General features: G+C 46.2%; 1 protein-coding gene and 1 long non-coding RNA gene across 2 annotated transcripts in view; one reads left to right on the top strand and one right to left on the bottom strand.

Annotated features, from left to right (window-relative positions):
• Positions 1 to 20,849, top strand: part of CASTOR2 (cytosolic arginine sensor for mTORC1 subunit 2) — a 48,222-nt gene extending 27,373 nt beyond the window's left edge. The window contains exons 3-9 of the mRNA XM_081173156.1: positions 10,710 to 10,903; positions 13,076 to 13,208; positions 13,624 to 13,747; positions 14,199 to 14,309; positions 15,488 to 15,570; positions 17,212 to 17,306; positions 20,230 to 20,849. Coding sequence (XP_081029282.1) covers positions 10,710 to 10,903; positions 13,076 to 13,208; positions 13,624 to 13,747; positions 14,199 to 14,309; positions 15,488 to 15,570; positions 17,212 to 17,306; positions 20,230 to 20,295 — 806 coding nt within the window. The 3' untranslated portion in view covers positions 20,296 to 20,849. The remainder of the gene's footprint in view (positions 1 to 10,709; positions 10,904 to 13,075; positions 13,209 to 13,623; positions 13,748 to 14,198; positions 14,310 to 15,487; positions 15,571 to 17,211; positions 17,307 to 20,229) is intronic.
• Positions 20,850 to 23,100: 2,251 nt separating this feature from the next.
• On the bottom strand, positions 23,101 to 23,970 carry LOC308574942. The gene is made up of 2 exons (XR_014002654.1): positions 23,572 to 23,970; positions 23,101 to 23,517 (listed from the first exon to the last, which is right to left on the bottom strand). It is a non-coding gene; the product is annotated as an uncharacterized lncRNA (long non-coding RNA).
• Between the last annotated feature and the right edge of the window lie 2,082 nt (positions 23,971 to 26,052).

Below are 26,052 nucleotides of genomic sequence, written 5' to 3'. Positions count from 1 at the left end.
GACCTTCACGTTGCCCTTGATGTTAAGAAATTACATTTAGCAAGGATTCTATTTATTTCTGTCTCTCAGTCTTCTGCCCCCCAAGTAGCCAGCCTGAAGTGGGGAGAGTGATGGGGGGGCACGCGCACACACACACACACACACACACACACACACACACACACCAAACCACCTCCCTCGATTACAGCCTGTTTGTTTGCCAGTTGACTTTGTTTGCTGTGAATGCAAACAGAGATCTTGCTGTTCCAACTGCTGTATCTTGTTTTATAAACAGCAGCCAAGCAGCATGTTAAGCTGTTGGGTATCTGAAGAGGACTTGCCTTATAATTTATTTGGGGTGCATTAATAAAGGGGACGGCGAGGCAGGATATTGCAGGATATTTGTCTGCTTAAAGCATAGATCCCTGGACTCTCTTCCTGCAATTAGGGCTTATTTATTAATTTTGCTAATTAAGGACGCCCACAAAGCATTGGCCAGAGCATATCGCTGAGCCCTGAAGCAGATGAAACATCAAAGTATAGCAATCAAGAAGTCAAAACGGTTCCAGTTCAAGCTTCCAATGGAGGAAGAAAAATTTAGCTTCTTCCATTTTCAAGCTCAGCCTCCGTTTGACTCCCATGTCGAACCAAACATAGAGAGAAACCCAGAAAAACCTGAACTGTTCTTTGAATTCTCTCTCTCTCTCTCTCTCTCTCTCTCTCTCTCTCTCTCTCTCTCTTTTTTTAATCTCCAAAGCAGCTTACTGTGAAAGCTACCCAAATAAAGCAATAGAAAGTGAAAAGAAATAGAACAAGCATAAAACTGCAGAAGGAGCAGTTTATGGTCAGTAAGTGGATCTTCCCCAATCTGGTGACTGCCAGGTGTTGTTGAACTACAATTCCCAACAGCCCCAGCCACCATGCCTTAATGGTTGAGGAGGATGAGAGCTGGGAGCCCAGCAACTTCCGAGGGGCACCATATTGGCGTGGGCCTCTGTAAATAATTTCAGAGGACAAATTAAGAGGGCAGATGCACCTTTTGAGCAATTTAAAAGTCTTGGTGAGGAAAAAGCCTTCTCTAACCAAGCCTGTGCAGATGTGCTTAGGAGTGCATCCCGCTTGTTCAATATCCCAGATAAGCCTGCCTAAAATCTAAACGCAATTTTGACCACCTAGCATTGGTTTGGGAAGCATGCTTCATAAATAAGGAGCCACCACTGAAAAGGCAATGTCTCTCAAGTTACCATCCACGATACCTGGATTAGTCCCTGGGAAAGGAACCTCGGAAGTGGATCTTAAATATATTACATGGTGATCCTTCTCTTTTAATGTTTGTACAGGCAGGGAAGGAGGGAGATCCCTTTATTTAGACCTGATAGTTGGCATCCCATCTGTCCCGGGAGGCAAAGGAGAGCAAAATGGAGAGCAAAATGCTGGTTTGTCAGTTTCGTGCTCTTGTTGAAAAATGGCCTGTGTCCTGGGGAGACTGATATTCTCCTCCTGTTTGTTTCCGGAGGCTAGGTAAAAGGTAAAGGGACCCCTGACCATTAGGTCCAGTTGTGGCCGACTCTGGGGTTGCGACACTCATCTCGCTTTATTGGCCGAGCGAGCCAGCGTACAGCTTCCAGGTCATGTGGCCAGCAGGACTAAGCCGCTTCTGGCGAACAAGAGCAGCGCATGGAAATGCCATTTACCTTCCCGCCGGAGCGGTACCTATTTATCTACTTGCACTTTGACGTGCTTTCGAACTGCTAGGTTGGCAGGAGCAGGGACCGAGCAACGGGAGCTCACCCCGTCGCGGGGATTCGAACCGCCGACCTTCTGATCGGCAAGTCCTAGGCTCTGTGGTTTAACCCACAGCGCCACCCGCGTGTTCGTCTATTTTTTCATACCAGGCTCACACCTGTCTCCTGTGCCAGAATTCTATGGTTCTGCTTTCCCTGTTCTCCCTGACAATTAGCTCTGTGTTACTAGCAAGCTTGCTTGCCCTTTTCTCTGAGGTCACTGGCCTGCTGGACGCATCTATCCCAACAGGGCACAAAGCTGCAGACAGGGTAGGGCAGGATTGTACATGTAAAAGGAAGTCTGCCTATTTTATTTTATTTTTGCTCCCTGACAAAGGGAGGGAAAGTCTGCTGCTTCTCATATGATACTTCCCCCCCCCTTCCCTAGCGCCTCTGCCACTGCCTTTTTTCTGCCTCCCCCCGCCCCGCCATGGAACTAGCACCTATGTCGGAAATAGAACTGACCCTCTTGTTAAGAAGAGTTATAAAAGTCATGCTTAGTCACAGTGCTGTACTTGAGCTGTGAAGCCAGTGTAGCCAAACCGTTATCAACAACAGCCACGGTGGTGTCATCTCATCAGTGCGGTAATAAAGTTTTGGGTATATATATATATATATATATATATATATATATATATATATCCAAGGCTACATTGGTAGTGATGTTCCAGTTTGAGGAAGGGATGGAGCTCAGTGGAAAAGGTTCTGGGTTCCGTTCCCAGTGCTTCCAGGTCGGATAGGGGGGAACTCCCAGACAGCAGCTGCCAGTCAGTGCAAACAATAGGCTGGATAAACCAGTGATCTCACCCAGTCGAAGATAACTTCCTGTGATCCTCTTTAAATTAGCCCCTTATTCAAAACCATGAGGACTAGAGTCCTTATTTGTAGCAAAGGGACTGTCATGAATTTTACTCATCAGTGGTTCTTTAGATACCCTGCATTTTACCTGCAAACTACTCTGTGTTCTTGAATGAAAAGGAACATATAACTGGAATATATTAGATATTAAGACCTCCAAGAAGGGAGCTGGGGTGGCAGAGCTTCAAAACCCCCATCCCATCTTACTGTGATTACAGTGGTACCTCGGGTTACATATGCTTCAGGTTACAGACTCCGCTAACCCAGAAATAGTGCTTCAGGTTAAGAACTTTGCTTCAGGATGAGAACAGAAATCGTGCTAAGGTGCAGCGGCAGCAGGAGGCCCCATTAGCTAAAGTGGTGCTTCAGGTTAAGAACAGTTTCAGGTTAAGAACGGACCTCCGGAACGAATTAAGTACTTAACCTGAGGTACCACTGTACAACCTTGGATAAAGAGCAAGGAACTCTAGCACAGATAGATGCCATGAGCCCCTGGCCAGCTGCTTCGCCAGTGATGGCAAACAGCCATTTTAATTTCCCACAATGCCCTGGGTCACACTTATACACCTGACACTCTGGTGCAAGGAGGGGATTACGTTCTTGATGCAGCAGCTAGAGAAGTCTGTGGATGTGGCTCCACCAAAATATGAGGGACACACACACACACACACACACACACACACACACACACACACGGCTTGTTGCCAAGACCCCCACCCTGCCAATCCTGGAGCTATCCCAGAACAATCTGTTCTTATTTTGTTGCACTCCTGAATTTCCAGTATGGTGTGGTGGGCAGAGAAGAGAGGGTTTAAATGATACCCCTTCCCCTGTGTGTGTTCTTTTGCTGAGTGTCTGAACTTTGACTGGAAGAGCCCTCAGGTTCCCCCGTTCAGCTGCTTGTAAGCCATTCGCTGCCTCTCTGCCGAAGCCTACCTCACGGGGCTGCTGTAAGGATGAAATGTTGAACTATAGGAGCTCCCTCTTCTAGCTCGGCGCTAGGTCCACTACGCTGTGCAGAACCAGACAGAGGGCCTTCTCAGTAGTGGCGCCCGCCCTGTGGAACACCCTTCCTTCAGATGTGAAGGAAATAAGCAGCTATCTTCTTTTTAAAAGACATCTGAAGGCAGCCCTGTTTAGGGAAGTTTTTAATATTTAATGCTGTATTGTTTTTAACACTTGATTGGAAGCTGCCCAGAGTGGCTGGGGAAACTCAGCCAGATGGGCGGGGTATAAATAATAAATTTGTTGTTGTTGTTGTTGTTGTTGTTGTTGTTGGAAGACACTGGAGCTCCAATCTTCCTGGCTCCTAGACAGGCCCTGATCCAGGCATGTGCTTCCATAAGCTTCCCCACTCATGCACAGTTAGCAGGATACTTCCCTGGTTCATTGTCTACTCTGCTCCTAGGAACCCCCATACCCCCAGCCAGATGGGCGGGGTATAAATTATTATTATTATTATTATTATTATTATTATTATTATCATCATCATCATCATCATCATCATCATCATCATCATCATCACAGATTCGGCCCTGGCATCTCTAGCGAAGCCAGCTTGCTCAACAAAGTCTTGCCGCAGACTCTAGGGAATGGCTGCCAGTAAGAGCCTGGGAGCCCTGGGTTAGATCAGCCCAGCAGTCTGGCTAAATATCAAGCCACTTCATGTGCTCATGTGAGAGATAACTTGTTTTGTAGAAGATATGCAACAACAACAACAACAACACCATCACCCCAGAAAAATGAGAATGATCTCAGCCTGTCCTTCAAAAAAATAAAAATAAAGCCTTGCCAGGATTTCAATGTATGGCCCATTTAATTTATTTTTCTTGGCTAAAGCAAAGGAAAGCAGTTTGGACATAACGTTGCTATGCTTTAAGCGAGCCAAACAGAATGCCCATAACTAGAGTTTGTTATATAATGGAGCTTACATAATCAAGTGGCAACTAAAAATATACTCCGGTTTAACTTCTAATGCAGTGAGGCATGAATAGATGATTCCACTTCTAGGAGGAAATGAATTTCTCTCTTTGTGTCTGTTTATGTCTTGCAGAGGGCCAATATATTATATATCAATTTTGTGCAGCCCAGATCTTTTGGTCTAAAAATTCCTGTCATCCTCAGCCTGATGGAACTTGTTGTTTGAAAGACCTGGAGGGCAACAGATTGAAGAAGACAAATACAGTATACAGTGGTACCTCAGGTTACAAACTTAATTCGTTCTGGAGGTCCATTCTTAACCCGAAATTGTTCTTAACCTGAGGCGTGCTTTCGCTAATGGGGCCTCCCACTGCTGCTACGCTGCCGGCATGCAATTTCCGTTCTCATCCTGGGGCAAAGTTCTCAACCCAAGGTACTACTTCGGAACTTTGCTTCAGGATGAGAACGGAAGCGGACACGGAGCAATGGATCCAAACTACAAGAAAGAAGATTCCACCTAAACATGAGGAAGAACTTCCTGACAGTAAGAGCTGTTTGACAGTGGAATTTGCTGCCAAGGAGTGTGGTGGAGTCTCCTCCTTTGGAGGTCTTTAAGCAGTGGCTTGACAACCATATGTCAGGAGTGCTCTGATGGTGTTTCCTGCTTGGCAGGGGGTTGGACTCGATGGCCCTTGTGGTCTCTTCCAACTCTATGATTCTATGAACAGAAATTGTGTGGCGGTGGTGCGGCAGCAGCAGGAGGCCCCATTAGCTAAAGTGGGGCTTCGGGTTAAGAACAGTTTCAGGTTAAGTACAGACCTCTGGAACGAATTAAGTACTTAACCCAAGGTACCACTGTATGTGGGACACGGGTGGCGCTGTGGGTTAAACCACAGAGCCTAGGACTTGCCGATCGGAAGGTTGGCGGTTCAAATCCCCACGATGGGGTGAGCTCCCGTTGTTCGGTCCCTGCCCTGCTCCTGCCAACCTAGCAGTTCGAAAGCATTTCAAAGTGCAAGTAGATAAATAGGTACCTCTCTGGTGGGAAGGTAAACGGCATCTCCGTGCGCTGCTCTGGTTCGCCAGAATCAGCTTAGTCCTGCTGGCCACATGACCAGCTCCCTGTACGCCAGCTCCCTTGGCCAAGAAAGAGAGATGAGCGCCGCAACCCCAGAGTCGGCCACGACTGGACCTAATGGTCAGGGGTCCCTTTACCTTTACCACTGTATGTATCTGGCACAAGGGAACAGCGTACACCCTGATAGTTTTCTCCCTCCCTAGGAGCCAGCTGTGTTCCACCTTTTCTTGCTCTCTCTTACCAGCCCATTTTGGCATTGTTTACCCACATAATTCCCCGGGCACCTTATCAGATTAGCAGGACTTCGAAATGCGGAGCGGCATCTGTGCTTGGAAAGAATGCTTGCACCTGGCTGGCATCCAGCTGCCCTGTTGGCTTCTGCGGGCTCAGATTTTGATGTAAACACATTCTTGATACGCTGAAGCCAAACGTGAGACCTGCCTCCTCGTGGCCTAATTATAGAGACACGAGGACCTGTTTGGCGGGTTTTGTGGCTACTTTGGCAAATCTTTGTGCATCCTGTCCCCGGGCCAGGCATTCAGGAGGGCTGGGGGGAGGGGCAAGGAGTTGTTCACACCCAGGATCTGGACCTCCTGTGACCTCCAGGATGCAAAGAGTTGGAAGTGCAGCAGCAGAGATCATCCTGTGTGTACCTTAAGGGTTAATTCTCTTCTGGTTAAAATCAGCTAGCCAAGGGGAGGATGGCTGGAGGCAGCCCTGTGTGGAAGAGGAGCCTGCAATGGAAAACAGATTAGTCTAAATAAAAATGAAAAGGGGAAATAACAAAAAGGAGGAGGAAAGAAAAAGAAAAGATATTATTATAAATTCATGGAAAGTAATTTTGTATCTTTGACCTTACTTCCATGGAAGGAGGAAGAGAGGGGGAAACTGGTGCTGTTTATTTACACCGGGTTTTTTGCAAATCCCATTTTCCAAGGAAAGGTGCTGTCAGAAACTTGTGTTTATGCATGTAAATGTATATTGTTTTGTGTTTCTCTGAAGAGAATCATGGTAGTTTTCTCTTTCCCAGTTCATTTGTACAACAGCCCTGCCAGGTTGGCATGGCTGAGAGAGATGGTGGCTCGAGGGTCAACTAAAGAGCTTGGTGGGGGTTGGAACTTTAAATCACCCTTGGACCCCCTCTGCTGTGTACATTTAAATCAGTATCGTGCCATTTTAGGGAGCCCATGGCTTTCCTCCAAAGAATCCTGGGAACTGAAGTTTGTTAAAGGCAATACTTTTTTTCCATATAAATGTTTAGGGGTACTCTCATTTTGACTCAGGAAAATACCATTTTATAGTTCAAATCGGCGGAAATAAATGCAGTAAATGGACAAAAGTACAAAGATTCACAAAAATGTTTAGGGGTATGCATACCCCTGTGTCCCCCCAGAAAAAAGCACTGGTTAGAGGTGCTGAGAGGTGTTAAAAAGGTAAAGGGACCCCTGACCATTAGGTCCAGTCGTGGATGACTGTGGAGTTGTGGCGCTCATCTCGCTTTATTGGCCGAGGGAGCCGGCGTACAGCTTCCGGGTCATGTGGCCAGCATGACTAAGCTGCTTCTGGTGAACCAGAGCAGCACACAGAAACACCATTTACCTTCCCGTCGGAGTGGTACCTATTTATCTACTTGCACTTTGACGTGCTTTCAAACTGCTAGGTGGGCAGGAGCAGGGACCGAGCAATGGGAGCTCACCCTGTTGCGGGGATTCGAACCGCCGACCTTCTGATCAGCAAGCCCTAGGCTCTGTGGTTTAACCCACAGCGCCACCCATGTCCCATCTGAGAGGTGTTAGGAGACCTTTAATTCCCTTCATGGAACTACAATTCCCAGAATTTAAATGAAAGGTGCAGATGAAGATGATAGATAGATAGATAGATAGATAGATAGATAGATAGATAGATAGATAGATAGATAGATAGATAGATATAGATAGATAGATAGATAGATAGATAGAGATAGATAGATAGATAGATAGATAGATAGATAGATAGATAGATAGATAGATAGATAGATAGATGGATGGATGGTAGATAGATAGATGAGGCATGTGTACAGAATGCAGTTTTTCCTTGTCTGAGTTACCACATACTTATTTTACAAACCGCTTCCATCAGCCACATCCTCATGTGGCTGTTTGTGAAACCAGAGCGGCTGGAACTATTGCAGAAATGTGTTATTAAAGGTGTTTCTATTGCAGTGTTTCGGGATGGGTGGCCACTGGTGTCAACCTTCACAGCATCAGGTGTGATCTCCCTTTCCAACGCACCACCTCTCTCCCAACCACTTACGGAGAAGATGCGAGAGTTGACAGGGCAAGCCGAGCGGCCCAAAATAATTGGAGACTGCTTCTCTCTCTTTTCCTTTTTGTTCCGGCATCTTGCTTAGATTGTAAGTGTCAGGATTCTGGGACAGAACAGCAGGAGTCACCGGCAAACTGCAAAATCAGGCGACAATTCCATCTCTCTTGTGGGAGGCCAACACCCAGTTGTTCATTGCAGAATGTAGGAATTCCAGCAAATGACCAAGCCTGTGTTGTCAATGCAAGGGTTGCTTTGATAGGTTAGCATCTTTACCACCAGCCAGACCCTCCATTCAACTCATATTTTTTTAGCCTCTTCCTCTGGTGAGGAGAGCATGAACCCCAACTTCTAAGGTCCAGGGTAGACCTGGACTATCCTCACTCCCTGCCCGGGGGGGGGGGGGAGTGGTAATATTTAATTCACTGCATCTTTTCTCATCCCCACCCCTATGATAACAGCATCCAACTGTGCTCCAGGGTAAGAAATATCAGTCATCAGTAGTCATAATAATACTGTAATAATTTATTATTTATACTCCACCCATCTGACTGGGCCTCCCCAGCCACTCTGGGCGGCTTCCAACAAAGGATTAAAAATACATTAAAACATCAGTAATAAAAAACTTCCCTAAACAGGGCTGCCTTCAGATGTCTTCTAAACATCAGATAGTTGTTTATTTCCTTGACATCTGACGGGAGGGCGTTCCACAGGGTGGGCGCCACTACCAAGAAGGCCCTCTGCCTGGTTCCCTGTAACTTCACTTCTCACAGGGAGGGAACCACCAGAAGGCCCTCGGCGCGGGATCTCAGTGCCTGGGCTGAATGATGGAGGTGGAGACGCTCCTTCAGGGCCGAGGCCATTTTGGGCTTTAAAGATCAGCACCAACACTTTGAATTGTGCTCGGAAACGTACCTGTCATTTTGAGTACTCTGTGCAGCCCATTGTGACTGTGGGGTGGAAGGCAGTGGGGATCAAGGGTAAGTGGAACCAGAGAGAGAGAGAGAGGTGCATTTTGCAATTGTATGCATGCAATTTTGAGGGCGCAATTGCATTTTGAAGTTTAAGGCTGTAAGGTGAGGTTGACATTATCTGCATTCTTCTGGGTTTTGTTTGGCCTTTTGTACGCTCAGGACAGATGAAGCGTACAGGAGAGTTTGGAGTTTGTTTTGGCATTTTACAAACTTGGGGGGGTATCATGGGGGCAAAGAAAGCATCCCATGTGCCTCTGTTTCACTATCTATTCTTGAGTGCTGCGGCTCAAAACCATTTTGTTTGCCTGAGAAAAGGAGCTTTGAGTCCTCGCAGTCTTTGGGTGAAAGCAAAAATACTACTCAGAAATCCGTATGTGTTGCAAGATGTTTTCCACCAGTGGTTGGCAGAAGGTAGACTGGGGTATTTATTGGATGAATTCTGAGAAACAAGCTTCACTGTGTTGGCTTTGGCATCAATTAGCAGGAACGTGAAAGCAAATATTTTTGGCATTGCAATTGTTTCAGCTAGAAAATGTGCAAGCGAGAATATTGGGAGTGGAGGCGAAAGCATTTGAATTTCCGAAAAGGTCAGGATTCTTTCTTTAAACAACGCAAGGACTCTACCACTATGCAAAAGCACATAACCTGTTTTCTTAGAGTAACAAAGAAACACAGGGGCATCCCACAGTGCCTTGTTGAACCCCTCGAGTCAGCCCTCTGTGGGGTCTTCTGCATCAAGGGAAGAGCAAAAAATCAGATCATTCTCATTCACAGGCGATAGTTGGGTGGGGGCATGTGAGGAAGAATGAGCTGAAGAAAGCATGCTGGTTGGTTGTTTATTTTTATTTAATAGTCTTAGAGTCACAAAATGTTCTTCACGAGCCTCCTCCACAAGAGATCTGGAGGGGGCAAGATAAAGATGGGCCTTTTCAGTGGTGGCTCCCAGTTCGTGGAATGCTCTCCCCAGGAAGGCTTGCCTGGAGCCTTTGTTAGGTTGGCACCCTGGGGAGGTTGTGGGCTCCCCTTCCTTGAAGGTCTTTAAGCAGAGGTTTGATGGCCATCTGCCATGGATGCTTTAGCTGAGATTCCTGCATTGCAGCGGGGTCAGACTAGATGACCCTTGGGGTCCCTAACAACTCTACGATTCTATAGCTTTAGGCACCAGGCAAAAGCATCCCTCTTCTCCCCGGCTATTGGCTAACTAAACAACCTATGGCTTTTTAAACTGTGGGTGTTGTTTTGTTTCTTATTGTTATTATAGGAATTCTAAGGTCTTATATTTATAAAATAAATGTTCATAAATGTACAAGGCAAACACATACATAAGTATATAAACCACGTGTCTGAAATAGTGCAGGAGAACAACCCTGAAGCCATTTTGACTCTCCTAAGGGAAAGGGAGCAGTATTTTTCTTATAACATTGTGTTATATATTTTTGTGTTTTTATATTGTAAACCACCCTGCGATCCTCAGATGATGGACAGTATAGAAGTATAATGTATATAATAAAATAAATAAATGCCAGAGGAACACAGCTGCTGCCTTCGAAATAGTTTCACAGTAAACTGCTTTCATGTCATTCATATTTGTCTGAATTTGCCAGAATAAACAGACTCTCAGAACATTATCAAGAAGTGCTTGCTGTGCAAGGGACAAATAGGCACCATGTTCTTTGACAGGTATGGAACGTTCCAGAACAAATGTAAGATCAATCACACTTCAGAACTCCCTTCTTAGCTCTCAGCTGAATTAATATTCACCGATGAACCAATGAAGGTAATTGTTGTGGGTTTTTTTCCCCTCTCAACACTCAGAGCTCCCTTCCTCAGAACACCTGAGTGTGGCGGATGCGACGTGGTTGGCGCTCAACGTGGTTTCCGGAGGAGGCAGTTTCTCCAGCTCCCAGCCCATCGGCGTGACCAAGATTGCCAAATCAGTTATAGCTCCGTTGGCTGATCAGAACATCTCAGTATTCATGCTCTCTACTTATCAGACAGACTTCATCCTGGTAAGGAAACACAATGTGAGCAGATAAATGACAGAAGTCATGCTCCATCTACAGAAGACCTGATAGGAATCAGATGGGTGGCCTCCCCTGAGACTATGACTTTAAGGGAATGATCCCCAATTATTTCCTATTTACCCTCTGCTTGACTTCTGAATTTTTAAAATTTTGATAACAGGTAACCGACATGCAACATGGTGTCAGAAGTGGCACTTACTGCAGCGGTTTCTAGCATGTATTGGTTGGCAGTGGGAAGCCTCTGGATTTGACTGTGGCACAACGTCAGTCCTGCACACCCAATTACTCTAGCTTGCACTTTACTCAGAAAACGGGGCTCTCGCTCTGCCCCTAATCAGTGATAGCCCTCATCCTGTGGTCCCTGTGTGTTGCCTTTGGGGGTACCTTGTTTAGTGCAAGCTCTCTCCCTTGTCCTTCCTGCAGCACATAGCATCCCAGAGTTTTTTGAACTTCTGTCTGTCCTTAGTAGGCGGCTGGACCCCTCTTGGCACATGCCTGTAAAATCATGTGTGAGAGTGCTGAGGCGTCAGAAATGTTGCAGCTTTGCACTTCAGCTGCTTTTGAACCACTGATAACCAGTTGTTTTTCAAAACAAAAATGGGGGAAAGGAAAGGAAGCTCTTTGGGTCCTTAAGAAGTATTCCACACCAGGGAATACCTTCTTTTTTCGTCTTTAGGACGACTACAAATGCACAATGGTCTGAGGAAGCTTTTGTGCTCTGGATGTTAAGAAAAGTGTAGTGGGGGTATGGGGGTTCCTAGGAGCAGAGTAGACAATGAACCAGGGAAGTATCCTGCTAACTGTGCGTGAGTGGGGAAGCTTATGGAAGCACCTGCCTGGATCAGGGCCTGTCTAGGAGCCAGGAAGATTGGAGCTCCAGTGTCTTCCAATAATAATAATAATAATAATAATAATAATAATAATAATAATTTATTATTTATACCCTACCCATCTGGCTGAGTTTCCCCAGCCACTCTGGGAGGCTCCCAATCGAGTGTTAAAAACAATACAGCATTAAATATTAAAAACTTCCCTAAACAGGGCTGCCTTCAGATGTCTTTTAAAAATAAGATAGCTGCTTATTTCCTTGACATCTGAAGGGAGGGCGTTCCACAGGGCGGGCACCACTACCAAGAAGGCCCTCTGTCTGGTTCCCTGTAACCTCACTTCTCGCAATGAGGGAACCGCCAGAAGGCCCTCGGCGCTGGACCTCAGTGTCTGGGCAGAACGATGGGGGTGGAGACGCTCCTTCAGGTATACTGGGCCGAGGCCATTTAGGGCTTTAAAGGTCAACACCAGCACTTTGAATTGTGCTCAGAAACGTACTGGGAGCCCATGCAGATCTCTCAGGACCGGTGTTATCCCGGTGGCGACTCCCAGTCACCAGTCTAGCCTCCGCATTCTGGATTAATTGCAGTTTCCAGGTCACCTTCAAAGGTAGCCCCAAGTAGAGCACATTGCAGTAGTCCAAGCGGGAGATAACTAGATCATGCACCACTCTTCCCAGACAGGGGACACAAAGACATATGCATACATACCTGGCTGGCACACCCATAAGGCAAGGGGAGGCAACTGCCTCAGGCAGCAAGATCCGCAGAGCAGCAGACTCCGGTGTAGATCTTTATTCCCCTTGTTCCTGATCTCTCCCCCCTGAGAGGGAGGCGTACCATTCTGTGGTTCACCTCAGGTATCAAAACGTATTGGGTCAGCCCGGCAAAAACACTCATGCCCTTACTCCCATCCAACCAATCTCTGTCCGTGGTCCTGTTTGATACGGGCCATAAGTGCCGACTCCTTGGGGCCTCGAGCACCCACAAAATTCCCCATGAGGGGGCTGGGCACCCACAGATTTTGGTGCCAGGGCCATGCGTCCTGCATGGCACCCACAGCCCTGGGCACCCACAGTCGCAAGGCCAAGCTGGCACTCCTGGTGAGGGGCTTCATGCATGAATTAGACTTAAGCATGTTGCTTATATGAGGCGGATTGTCCCACAGTAACCCCAGCCTAGGAGCTTAGAGTGAAGGGCAGGCAATGAATTAAAATAATAGCAACAGTGTCTTTGTTTTTCTCATGAGCCGATTTCTTCTTCCTCCTCCTCCTCTTCTTCTTCTTCTTCTTCTTCTTCTTCTTCTTCTTCTTCTTCTTCTTCTTCTCAGATACGTGAGCGGGACCTGCCCTTTGTGACGCACACGCTGGCTTCTGAATTCACCATCCTCAGGGTCGTGAACGGGGAGGCGGTGGCAGCCGACAGCCTCGGGATAACAAACGGATTTATGAAACCGAAACTGGGTATGGTTCCCCTCCAGTTTGCCACCTGTCCCCAGTTTTACGGGGATCAGTGTTCTCTTTCTGGTCACAGTCCATTGCAAACCAAGACCCCTTTTAATGGTGTATGCCAATTTCCTTTGGGGGGGGCGCCATCCAACATCATGCTACGGTGAAGCAGTACCCTTGTTCCCAATGTTTTGCTGCAGCAGAACGTGGTTGCAGAAGAGAATGCCTCAGCAGGTTGCTGGTAACTCTGTTGTGTGAAGAACTGCGCCATCTATTGCATGTTGAGTTTCTACTGATGCGCTAGGCTCCCTGCCTCCAGCCCTACCAGTCCCAACGAGCGCAAGCTGCCGCAGCAGAAATAACTTCTTATCATTCCTGCAGGACGGAGCCCTCTGTCTTTTACATCTGTGTGTCTCTTCCTCTCTTTCAGTTCAGAGGCCTGTCATCCACCCACTTTCCAGCCCAAGTAACATGTTCTGTGTCACCAGCCTGGACCCAGATACCCTCCCTTCGGTTGCTACACTCCTTATGGATGTCATGTTTTACTCCAATGGGTAAGTTCAAACCAGGGAATTGGGGTGGGGGCACAAGGGAGAAGGAAGTTTCCTTAAACCTTACAAGAAATGCCTTTGGACTTAACCCACTTGAGACAATTTCCCTTCATGACGCCCTGGGATTGCCAGGAACTCTGCCAGAAGCTTCTTGAAAGAAGGGGTGCCACATGATACCTGTTCCACAGCTATTGATCTTTTAGGCTGCACTTTGGAGCTCCCTGCCTCTGTATTCTTCCTGCCACCAGCAAAAAAAATATTTTTGTTTAGGCAAGGTATGTAGAATGATGGCATGCGTTTTAATCTGGCTTTTAGCTTGTCGTTGATTTCAGTTTTGTTTATAGTTGTTTTTAACTGTATTAAATTTGACACTTTATTCTTTTTGTAAACTGCTTTGGGCAGAATCAAGCAGCATATAAATTGTTCCCAAATTTGGTTCTCCCTTCCTCCACAGAGTAAAAGATTTTATGGTGGGCAATGAAGACTCTGGACACATTCGCTTTTTCTCATTCTCCCTCATTGAGGGTTACATTTCTTTGGTGATGGATGTACAGACGCAGAAAAGGTGAGAACCGGCTTCATAAATCCTATTCACTGGGCCTTGAGCATTTATTAGGAGACCTCGCATGTGCCCCCATGCAAATACACAGCGCCCACATGAATGCCAAAAATCCAGCTGGCTCCTGAAGTAACTTAAAAGAGCCCCGGAATACATACAAGCTTCATATACCCATCCCAGAACATGGAAGCCATTGTCAAAAAGCAAGCCAGAATGGTGCAAGGGAGTTACACCAAGGGTGGACGCGAGGGATGGGTTCCTGGGAGAGGAGATGGCTTCAGGAACATTCCAGGGAAAACAGCACTTTGGGGTGGTCTTTTGCGGGTTCTGGGTTCAAATTCTTCTGGGGAACAGAAGAAAGAGCAGCAGGTGGGATCTTTTACTCCGGAATATATGTGGCTTTAGAATTTTATATTGGCCATGTCTTGCAAGCCACTTTGAGTGTCATTGCATTAGTTACTGTATTTTTCGCTCTATAAGATGCACTTTTCCCCCTCCAAAAATTAAGGGGGAATGTGTGTGCGTCTTATGGAACGAATGCAGGCTCCATGGCTTCAGCGATAGCAACGCGAAGCCTCCGAAGTGCAGTGGGAGTGCTCCCACTTCGCTCCGGAGGCTTCGCGTTGCTTTTGCTGAAGCCTGGAGAGCGAGAGGGGTCGGTGCGCACCGATCCCTCTTGCTCTCCTGACTTTGCTTCGCTGGAGAGGCCTTGCGCAGCTTTCCCTCTCTGCGCAGCACCCCTTCAGCAAAGCGGGAGGAGAAATGGAAGGGGCTCCGTTTCTCCTGCCGCTTCACTGCAGGGGCGCTGAGCAGAGAGGGAGAGATATTTTTTTTCTTGTTTTCCCCCTCTAAAACAAGGTACGTCCTAAAGAGCGAAAAATACGGTATATGTTTATTTATTAAATTTATACCCCGCCCTTCCTCTTAAAGGAGGCAGGGGTGCAAAACAGTTTTTTGGTTGGTAGATGGCTTGATTGCATTCCTAGGCCACCTTTTTCTTTGAGGAGTTCAAGGTGGTGCACATAGTAAACTTTAGCTGGCAACAACCCTAAATCTAAAAATCTTGCATCAAAGATGCCATAGGCCTCCCTGGGTGCATAAATGGGTGCTGGGTTTCTCGAGTTCTTTCTAATACAGCAGGACGGACTAAAACCTTATTTTCCTGTTCTCTCTCTTTTTAAAAGGTTTCCTAATAATTTGTTGTTTACAAGTGCATCGGGAGAACTCTGGAAGATGGTCCGGATTGGAGGGCAGCCTCTTGGATTCGGTAGGTTGTGCCTTAGAGGCTGGCTGCTGACTTGCTGAGGTGGGATTTACTGAGAAGCTAATGGATTTGCCTGTCGTTTCCCTGTCCATATATCCATCAGGGAACATGGAGTATACAGAGTAAGGCAGGAATAGGGCTGCAATCCTTCTCTTCTGCTCATTGGGATATGGGGCACCTCTCCCTCAACATGGGAAGTCCCATTCATCCAAGCGGTATGGAGCATTACCAGGGGGACGAGCAACACAATGCCCTTTCCCACGATACTCCATTGTTTCCAGCCCAGCCATGGTACTCCATTCCGTTTCCCCCTCCTTCCCACCTCAGCAAGTCAGCAGGCTGTATACCCCCTGGCCTCCCCTCTCATGATCCTCGCCATAAAGATTATGCACTTCACGGTTTCGCAGATGGCTCTGCGCAACAGGAAATGCCAAGAGCAGAGAGCAAACAAATCCCTGCAGTAAACAGAGGATCTTCTCAAAGCCTGTTTCTCAGATAAACTCATTCCTGACGCTCGCTTCACCGAAGGACCTGTGACTGCAGGAGCCAACAGGGCGCCCTCTTCGGCATAGGCGCCAACTCCTAGGGGCCAAGGCAGTGCCAGATTTACATATAAGCTGAACAAGCTATAGCTTAGGGTCCCACTCTCTTAGGGCCCCCCAAAAAAATTAAAAGGGAAAAAAACCTGGATGTACATTTTCAAAATACAGTGGTACCTCAGGTTACAGATGCTTCAGGTTACAGACGCTTCAGGTTACAGACTCCGCTAACCCAGAATAGTACCTCTGGTTAAGAACTTTGCTTCAAGATGAGAACAAAAATTGCACGGCAGTGGGAGGCCCCATTAGCTAAAGTGGTACCTCAGGTTAAGAACAGTTTCAGGTTAAGAACGGACCTCCAGAACGAATTAAGTTCTTAACCCGAGGTACCACTGTATAAGATAAAAAACAAATAAAATAAAACCTACATACAGCAACAGTGTTTTGTGTTGTGTAGGCTCCTGCGATATAAGTAATGGGCCCCAATCATTTTAGGTTAGAGCTTAATAATTATTTCACTATTAATATACTTAATTGTATTTCAGTTCAACCATTACTTTGAAAAAATACATATTTTGTTGGGTGCAAATGGCTTTAGATACCTATTAGGTCCATAAATTACCATATAGCATATATTCAACAAACAAAAAAAGTGACAATTTGTTGTTGACAAAGGACAGCTGGACATATAAAGGGCCCCATTACGTTCAGTAGCTTAGGGCCTCATCAAACCTAAATCTGGCCCTGGACCAAGGCAGTTTTGCACCCCCCCCTCCCCATGTATTTTTTGAGGGAGCCAGACACCCTCAATGATCAGAGGTTGTCTGGCTCCTCACAACGTCACATGCGTGACATCAGGACATTGCGCAACTTCACTCCGAGCCCCCTCAATTCCTCTGTAGAGAAGCTGGCGCCTCTGCTCCTCTGTGTTGGGAACAAGTTCAAGCTTTCCAGACTAGTCACCCTGGGTAGCCCTGCGGAAAGAAGATTATAGTAATCTAATCCTGGTTCCCAAAGCAGGAATGTCTGTGGCCCCATTGCATCTTTCCTCGGCTAACACAGGAGTTTGTAATGAGCTGTTGTTTTCTCCTCCTCTTTCCCCCAGATGAATGTGGAATTGTGGCACAGATTTCTGAACCGTTGGCAGCAGCTGACATCCCAGCCTATTACATCAGTACGTTTAAGTTTGATCATGCACTGGTAAGTCCCAGGATGCGTCTGTTAAACCAAGACCATTGGTCCATCGAGAGGGATTAGCAGAGGCTGCTCAGGCAAGCTTTACTAGGGCATTGTATTATTATTATTATTATTGTTGTTGTTGTTGTTGTTGTTGTTGTTAAAATTTCTATACTGCCCTTCATCCAATAATCACATAGCAACAAATAACCCTCCCTGCAGTTTAAAAGGCCATAGATTGTTTAAGTAGCCAAAAGCCTTAGGAAAAGAGGAAAGTTTCGCTTGTCACCTAAAGATTTACCCAGGCCTTTGGCCATTAAATAATCTATGGCCTTTATGTGGGGCTATTATTAATATTGTTGCTATTGTTATTATTATTTTATTTGCTGTTTTTTATTATGCTTCAGATTATGTTTTTATTATCACGTTCCTTGAATTTGTTCTTAATGATCTACACCATCCTGGGGTCTTTTGATAAAGGGTGGTATGTAAATTTAATAATAATAATAATAATAATAATAATAATAATAATAATAATACCCTGGCTGGCAGTGGCTCTCTAGGGTTTCAGGTAGGGAATCTCCCAGCTTCACCTGCAGACACCAGGTGTAATAAACAAAAACCTGCCCTTATACAGGGATTGAACTTGGCTCCTTATTTCCTCATGCAAAGCAAACCTTCTGCCGTTGAGCTGAAGCTCTTCCCTGTGGTGAAGAGAAGGTCCATTTTGGACATCCCACCCACCAGCGATAAAATATCTTAGGCCGGCTTTGGCAGCAGACTAGTGATGCTGTTAGGGTCTTTTGTTTTAATGTGTTTTAATGTGTGTGCCATGCTGTGTTTAAGAGTCTCTCCCCTCACTGCCCCCCCCCCAAATAACAATCCCCATGATGCTGCCCATTACCTTTCCTACATTAAGCCTCTTTCGGAAAGAGCCCTGACCTTCTAACCCATTAAAAGCTCAGGCAGCAAATCCCAGCTTTTCTCCTCCTCTGGTCAGATTTTTTTGTTTTGTTTATATATTTTTTGGCACCGGCCTCTTTTCTAGCCTGGAAACTCCAATGTGTACTCTGTTTTTTAAAAAAGAAAAAAAGTCAACACCATCTCAGATAGCGAAGGTCAAATGGTTAGATCCACTTGGTTTATTTCCTTAAACATTAACCACGCTGATAAGATAAGCCCATAAGAGCCTTCCTAAAGCTAACACACATGGGCTTATTTCACACTGGGGTGATAAGCCTGTGTCTGGGCTGTGCCACTTTGGAGGTGGCGGGGAGGGGGTGTGCCTGACATCAGGGTCCAAAAAGTATTTCTTGCACCTAGAAAACTAGCTGCTCAGGGAGAAAAATAGAGTAACATCCAGCCATAGATCTCAGTGGCAAAGTGCTTGCTTTGAATGTATAGTCCCAAGCTGAGTTCCTGGGATTTATAGAGAGGACTGGGGAGGTCCTCTGAAACTCTACATAGATGCTGCCAGTCCGTGTAAGCAATACTAAGATGGATGGACAAAAGTCTGCTTCCTTTTGTCCTTGGCACTCTGTATTTCTGCATGCAGGGCCTTGTTAGAGTGCTGTTATTGTTGTTGTTTGGGGGGCGTTGTTTGTTTTTATATGGAGGAGCATTCAGTTATTGAACACCCCCAAGGTTGAAAGTGGTTCATCCCTACAATTCTGTGATTCTGCAACACACCCAACACCTTGCCACTCGCAGAACACCACCAGTTGGATATCCGCCTTGGCGGGGCTTTTTCTGGCAGCAGCCAAGGGAAAGCTTTTTAAAAAGTGCTTCTCTGCCATGTCCTAAGGCCCTTAAGATGTCCTCTCGGGGACCTATAGGATTGTACCCATTATTAATTAAAAATTATGGGTGATAACCCAAAGAAGCCATTGAAGTGGCTGGACTGATTTGGATGGGTCTACTCTTGATTGTGATTTGAGAGAGCAATATCTGGGACACGGTTTTAGGGTGGATGGGGATACGTACGAGAACTGCACATTCTCTTTCGGCAGTGATTGACAAAAGAAGAAAGTTCTTAAGAGAGATTGCTGTGTTTCCCCAGGGAGAATCAGAATGTTAGGTTTATTTTAATTCAGATGTGTGTAACTTGCATTTTCTTTCTTTTTAGTCATTTCGAAATGGGCATCTTTTTTCCCCAAGGGGGCAAGGTGTGCTTTCCCAAGCAAACTTGAGTGTTCTGTGTTTGTTCATGTTGTCATTCATGTTCAGCTTTACTTTAATACCGTGGTACCTTGGTTCTCAAACTTAATCCGTTCTGGAAGTCCGTTCCAAAACCAAAGCGTTCCAAAACCAAGGCATGTTTTCCCATAGAAAGTAATGCAAAATGGATTAATCCGTTCCAGACTTTTAAAAACAACAGCAATTTAACATGAATTTTACTATCTAATGAGACCATTGATCCATAAAATGAAAGCAGCAAACAATGTACTGCAGTCACACAATCAATCAATCAGTAGCTGAACTGGGTTCCACACAGTCACAAAAACAAAACCACAAAATAAATAGCAAAAACAGACCTCAGTGTAACACTCAAAACGGAAGTGTGACACTCAAATCGGAAGCGTAACACTCAAAATGGAGTACGTTCGGCTTCCAAAAAGAGTTCACAAACCAGAACACTTACTTCCAGGTTTGCAGTGTTTGGGTTCCAAGTTGTTTGAGTACCAAGGCGTTTGAGAACCAAGGTACCACTGTATTGTTAAACTTGATTTTGCCGTGTTCCAAGGACTAGAAACAAGTAAGTGAACCTGACTCAGCAAAGCTAATGCTAGATATCACCTTAACATTCTGTCCATCTATTCTGGGCACCCTGCAATGTTGCATTTATGACAGTTGGCCTATAATTGATCATATCTAGAAGTCTGAATTTCTATCAAAATGTAGCGTCCTGGTTTTCAAGGGTGGTTGTTCTTTCTTCCCCCCACTACAGGTACCAGAAGAAAATATCAACGGTGTTATCAATGCACTTCAAGTGAGTCAAGCTGAAAAGCACTAGGAATCCTTTGGAGCGGGACTAAGGGTGCATTTTCTGTCAAAAATTCTTCTCAGTATTTTCTTGGAGCAAGGAGAGAGAGAGAGAGAGAAAGTGGTTTGTTTGTTTTTTTACTCCAAAGAGAGCCTGGGAAAAGAAGCCGTTGCCACGTGTGAAGAAAATAAGAAACAAAAGACTGCTTGAGAGGCATAAATAACTCCTGATAGCTTTTTTAAAAATAGCAATTTTGAAAATAAAATCTTCAAAGGGGCAGAGCACGGTGAGGAGCAAGAAGGAAAAATGTTTGGGATTTAAAAACTGTGGAGGGTTTCTGAAGTTCAAAATGTACCAATTCTGCTGTTTTCTCTTTCAACCCACCCACCCTCTCCCCCTTTTTCATTTTCATTTGCCGGTGTGACAGAAATACACCGTTATCTGAGGTTTGAAATAAAAGAGACTGTGTACTTCAACTGAGGGAGGAACTGGGATGGAGCACATTTGTGAGGATGGGAAGAGCAAAAGTGTAGCACACATTTGCGGAAGAACAGTGAGAAGGGGAAATAAAATACAATTTTGGACTCTTGTCACCTTTTCTGTGAACAACATTAAGTGTGTCAGGCCAAGAGGGTCAATTGTTACAAGGAAGCGTCATCATGCTATGAGGACAAAAAGGGAGCCATCCTGTCTCAGACCATCTATTCCAGCATTTTGTTTAGAAACAGAAAGCAGATGGCTCCATTTTAGCTCTGTATCGTCAGCACCAGCGTTTCTCAATCTTGGGTTGCTGTTGGACTACAGCTCCCATCATCCCCAGCTATCAGGACCAGTGGTCATGGATGATGGGGGTTGTAGTCCAGCAACACCCGGGCTCTGCGTGATTTCAGGCACGGAGCCATTCCCAGCCCTACCCAGAGGCCATTGGGGATTGAACCCAGTTGCTCAAACCACTACAGCTACAGCCCTGCTTCCCCATAGTGGCCAAGCAGATGCTTCTAGAAGCCAGCAGTGAGCATTAAGACGACAGGCTTTCTCTGCTTGGTTGCAATACTGGCTCTGGTTTGCTCTGTTTGGCTAGCATGGCGAACACCTCTCAGGAGAGATGCATGAACTGGTGTGATGCTCTGCGGAAGCCACCTAAAACGAGTGGCCATCGCTGTGCTGTTTGGCAGGGAATTTTTTTTCGCCGGGAAAAGGACTTCAGTGGAAGAGCCACAAGTTCCCAGTGGCCAAGCCACAATATCTCCCAATAAAAAGGCAATGGGAAAGGCCTGAGACCCTGGAAAGTTGATGCCAGGCAATGCTGGACTCAGCTGGCACAGCGTCCTCTCAATGGAGGCTGTGTCCATATGGGCAAATGGGGCACTGCCCCACCAACCTCTGCCTTCAGCCAGCCCCACCTGCCTGCCTTCCTGGATGAAGAGCTGGTCCAGGGGGTGGCATTGCCCCCATCAGCTTCCTCCTCCCTCTCAGTTTGCCCCTTGTAGAATTCAGCAGGAAAGACAAAACTAGACTGAGTTCACTCTGTTTGTCATTGGCTCTGGCACCACCTACTGGTGGGCTCCTTGACTTCCAACCAGTCCCAGTGGATTGATCGGGTTGCATATTCCCAGTCTTTCTCGGCAGGCAAGACTGGGAAATAAAACCACAAGCAATGTAGCTGCTCAAAACATTGCAGGATAATTTTTTTATAGGTGTTTTCAATGACGTTGGGGTGGATTTTTTTTCCAGGGCTTGGTGCTTTTTCCCCCGTGGAAAATGTTCCATGTTATGAGTTCATGAGCAACAGCCAATGGATGCCAGCTGCTGGCACCCGCCAGTTGTTATGGACTCCAACTCTCATCAGCCCTGCTGGGGATAGCCAATTGTCAGGGATGATGGGAGCCGTGCCCTAAAGTATCAGAAAATTGCCCAAGGCAAACAGAGATTTTTTCCAGTGCAAATTTTATCAATCCAATTCAAAGGTTTGTGGAAGACCCAAACTGCTGTGCATTATCTCATTTTAAGCAGGTTGGAGCAGAGATGTGAGGGTGGGGCAACATAAGAAGCTGCTTTTTATAGTCAGGCCATTGATTTCTCTAGCTGACTGGCAGCCGCTCTCCAGGGTTTCAGACAGAGGCACCCTCTCAGCCCTTCCTGGAGATGGCAGGGATTGAACCTGGCACCTTGTGCATGCAACGCAACTGCTCTCCTCCCGAGCTATTGCTCTTCCCTGTTTGGGAATTACAGTCATTTCCCTGTAGAAGCCAGTGGGCGCAATTTGAATGCGTTCTCTTGGGCATAGCCCATTGACATGAGGGGGATGTGGTGCTTGCGCCCTCTGTTGTAGAAACTGACTTGGATCCTGGTCAGACGCAAAATGGGACTGATTTTGTTTGCTTAGTTCCTCCATTCAGAATTGCGAGTTAGCCATTGGGATGCACTGCTGATTTTGGGGGGGAACTGAAATGTTGATTTCGGAACATTTGTACTTAAAAGAACTTCTCTGTGTCGCTGCAATTGTACGCCTCTAAGAGAGCCCTCTGCAGTCTTCTGGTACATCTCTGCTGAAATGTTTTCCAATCTAAGCAAGTTTCACTCTGCCTCTGTCTCCTTCTCTTAATGCCAGCTTGCTACTTTTCTCCAGGTGTCTAGTAATCCTCCTTCCTTATGGTCCTGATGTCCAGGCGGTGATTGCCATTGCTGATGTAGCCAAAATGGTACCACCCACTTCCTCCTGGGGCTTCTTCAAGGCAATGGTGACATTAATTGGCAAATTCCTCTTTGCAGCTTATGCCTCCAGGATGACGGGGCGTTTAATGATGAATTACTCCCTTCATTAGTCAGTTCCTGTTCCGTGTGGAGGGAAAGGCTTTATTTACAAATGCCTTCTCGTTTTCTAAGGTATTTTTCATACTATATAAACAGCAGCATCCAGTCCAGAAAAAGTATATCAAGTGGAAATCAAGATCTCCACCATGAATGGAAGTCAGTTAAGTCACAAATAATGCTGGAAGTCACACTGAACATGAAGCAATAAAAAGAACAGAAGCCAAAAGAAGGAAGCTTCTAATTAAAGTTGCTTAGGCTCTTTGTGTGAGCAGAGCTCCACTGTAAGCATTCTAAAACACACATGGGGAAGATCAGGGCTGAGAAGCTTCTCTATCTAGACTTTATGACTCTACCCCACCTCCCACTCACCCACTTCTGTGCCCTCCTTCTGCAGGGCTTTCGCCTTGTTGGGATGCGTCCTTGGAAGTGTGCTGATGTCTCTTCCTTGGATGGGGGAGGAGAGAACTGTGTGCACAAACCGCTGACTTTTACATGGTTAGAATCTGGCCTACTGGATAAAAAGCTAAGATTCGCACCAATTGTTCTGCCCACTTTTTGCATCTGGTCCTTCCCAACCACTGCCATGTGCCTCCCCCTCCCCCCCCCAAAAAACCCACAACCCTGCAAGCATGTCTCGCAGATGAAAATGCAGCCCTCGCTCTAGAAGGATCTTGGCCACAGAGGTAATATGGTGGTGTCTTATTAACCAATGCCCAATACAGGGAAGCACATTTTAGAATTCTATCTCCAGCTAATGACTGAACCGGCAGTACCGCAGCTCAGCTCAAGAGCTCCCGAGACAGAAGCAACAGCTGCCAGATTTGATAAATCGCCTCGCCTAGCAGCCAAATGTTGAGTGCAGTGCCGTCATGTGGCCACTTATCAGAAGGCAACAATTTAAATAGGTTCTAAATTTAAATGGACCAGAGCATGCTAGGCACTCCGGGTTTTCATTGCCCATGGCTTATCCCTAAAATGCCTGAACAATAGTTTGGATCGCTTCTTTCTCGCCAATATAGATATACAGTGGTTCCTCGGGTTAAGAACTTACTTCGTTTTGGAGGTCCGTTCTTAACCTGAAACTGTTCTTAAACTGAGGTACCACTTTAGCTAATGGGGGCCTCCTGCTGCTACTGCCATGCGATTTCTGTTCTCATCCTGAAGCAAAGTTCTTAACCCAAGGTACTATTTCTGGGTTAGCAGCGTCTGTAACCTGAAGCGTCTGTAACCCGAGGTAGCAGTATACTCAGACCGGAGGGGGCGTCTTTGAGGGCTGAACGTGTGAGGCAGGGGAGAAGGAGGGCAGTAGCCAGGTACACTTTACAACAACAACCACTACTACAACAAATGCACACCACTCTTTCTCTCTCACAGGCCAAGGAGCTGTTTCTCTCAAACTGAAGAGGTGGTCAAATGGCGTACCCTTGGCTCATTCCTCTCCATCAAAAACTATGGGAGTGCAAGGGTAGGAGAGGGGCAGAATAGAAGGGAAGGAGGCTTGAACCCCCATGTAGATCAGCACTGAAGGCATGGGCAACCCTGACATGTATGTCATTCACACATTTCCTCTCCTCCTGCCCCGGCTGCAAGGAGATCAGAACTTTGCACTTCCCTTTTCAATTAACTGCAGTTTCAGCATCGTATCTGAATCCCTAACTCTGGTTCTGCTAAAACAAGACGCCTTCAAAAATAATGGTTTGATGTGGGCTGGTTTCACTAAACCATAGTTATGGCTAACCATGGTTTACACAGGTTCTGACACACTGCTAAACCGTGGTTGTCAGGAGAATCAACAAGCCCAAGTTCAACGGCACGATATAATATGTTCTCTATTTGGGTGCAGTACATAGTGAGAGCTAAGATCTGTGAAGGGAAGGAGCCAGGGATACGATGAAACTTTTCATCGTGGATTACAGGAAAAAAAAGGCGGACATTCAGCCCTTGTATATCAACGGGGAACGGGTGGAGAGGGTGGCGGAATTCAGGTTTTGGGGAGTGACTATGGATCAGGGCATGACTTGGAGCGCAAATACCACTGCTCTGGTGAAGAAGGCCCAGCAGAGAATTTATTTCCTCAGACTTTTAAAAAAGAACAATCTGAGTGAGAGACTGCTGGTGTCCTTCTACCGAGGCTCCATAGAGAGCATACTTACATACTGTATTTGTGCTTGGTTCTCCAGTTGTACAGCTAGGGAGAGGAAGGTGCTCCAGAAGGTCATAACCACAGCCCAAAGGATTATTGGTCACCCTCTCCCACCTTTGGAAGAACTGTACGGTTCCCGTTGCCTTAGGAAAGCAAACAACATCCTGCAGGATCCATCTCACCCGGGATACAGTCTGTTTGCACTACTGCCTTCTGGCAGGAGGTATAGAAACATCAAGTCAAGGACAAATAGACTGAAAAACAGTTTCTATCCAAGAGCTGTGGCCTTTTTGAATGCTGTAACTCGATAGTGAGATCTGGGAGTTTTTGGGGGTGGGGGTGGGGGTGGTTGGAAGGTGGTTTGTTTGATTGTTGTTGTTGTTTTGCTTTTGTTGTTTTTAAGGGATGGCATCCAATTTCGTTGCACTTGTGCAATGTTGCACTAGTGTAATGACAATAAAGAATCTATCTATCTATCTATCTAAAAGTTTCAGCGGTTGCTTTCAAATGAGGCAGGGATCCTGCATTGCTCCAGCTGTGCTTGGACTCAAACTCCCAACATCCCTTGCCACTGACCATGCTGGCTGGGGGCTGATGGGAGTTGGGAGTTCAACCACAGCTGGAGAGCCACAGCTTCCCTAGCCTTGCTCTGGGACAATAAAGTGCTGGGTGCCAGAAAGAAAGGAATAAGGCAAAGACATTCAATCATCTCATAAGATCATCTTTCAAAAGCAGCAGCGTGTTCTACAATCCCGCTGTAAACAAACCCTTTTGCTCTGACTGCACAGCAGTGCAGGCTTCCTCGCAGCACTCCCAAGTCCTTAGCAACC

Source organism: Podarcis bocagei, assembly GCF_964188305.1.
Source record: "Podarcis bocagei genome assembly, chromosome: 15".
NCBI lineage: Eukaryota > Metazoa > Chordata > Lepidosauria > Squamata > Lacertidae > Podarcis > Podarcis bocagei.
This window is presented reverse-complemented; position numbering and strand designations above follow the sequence as displayed.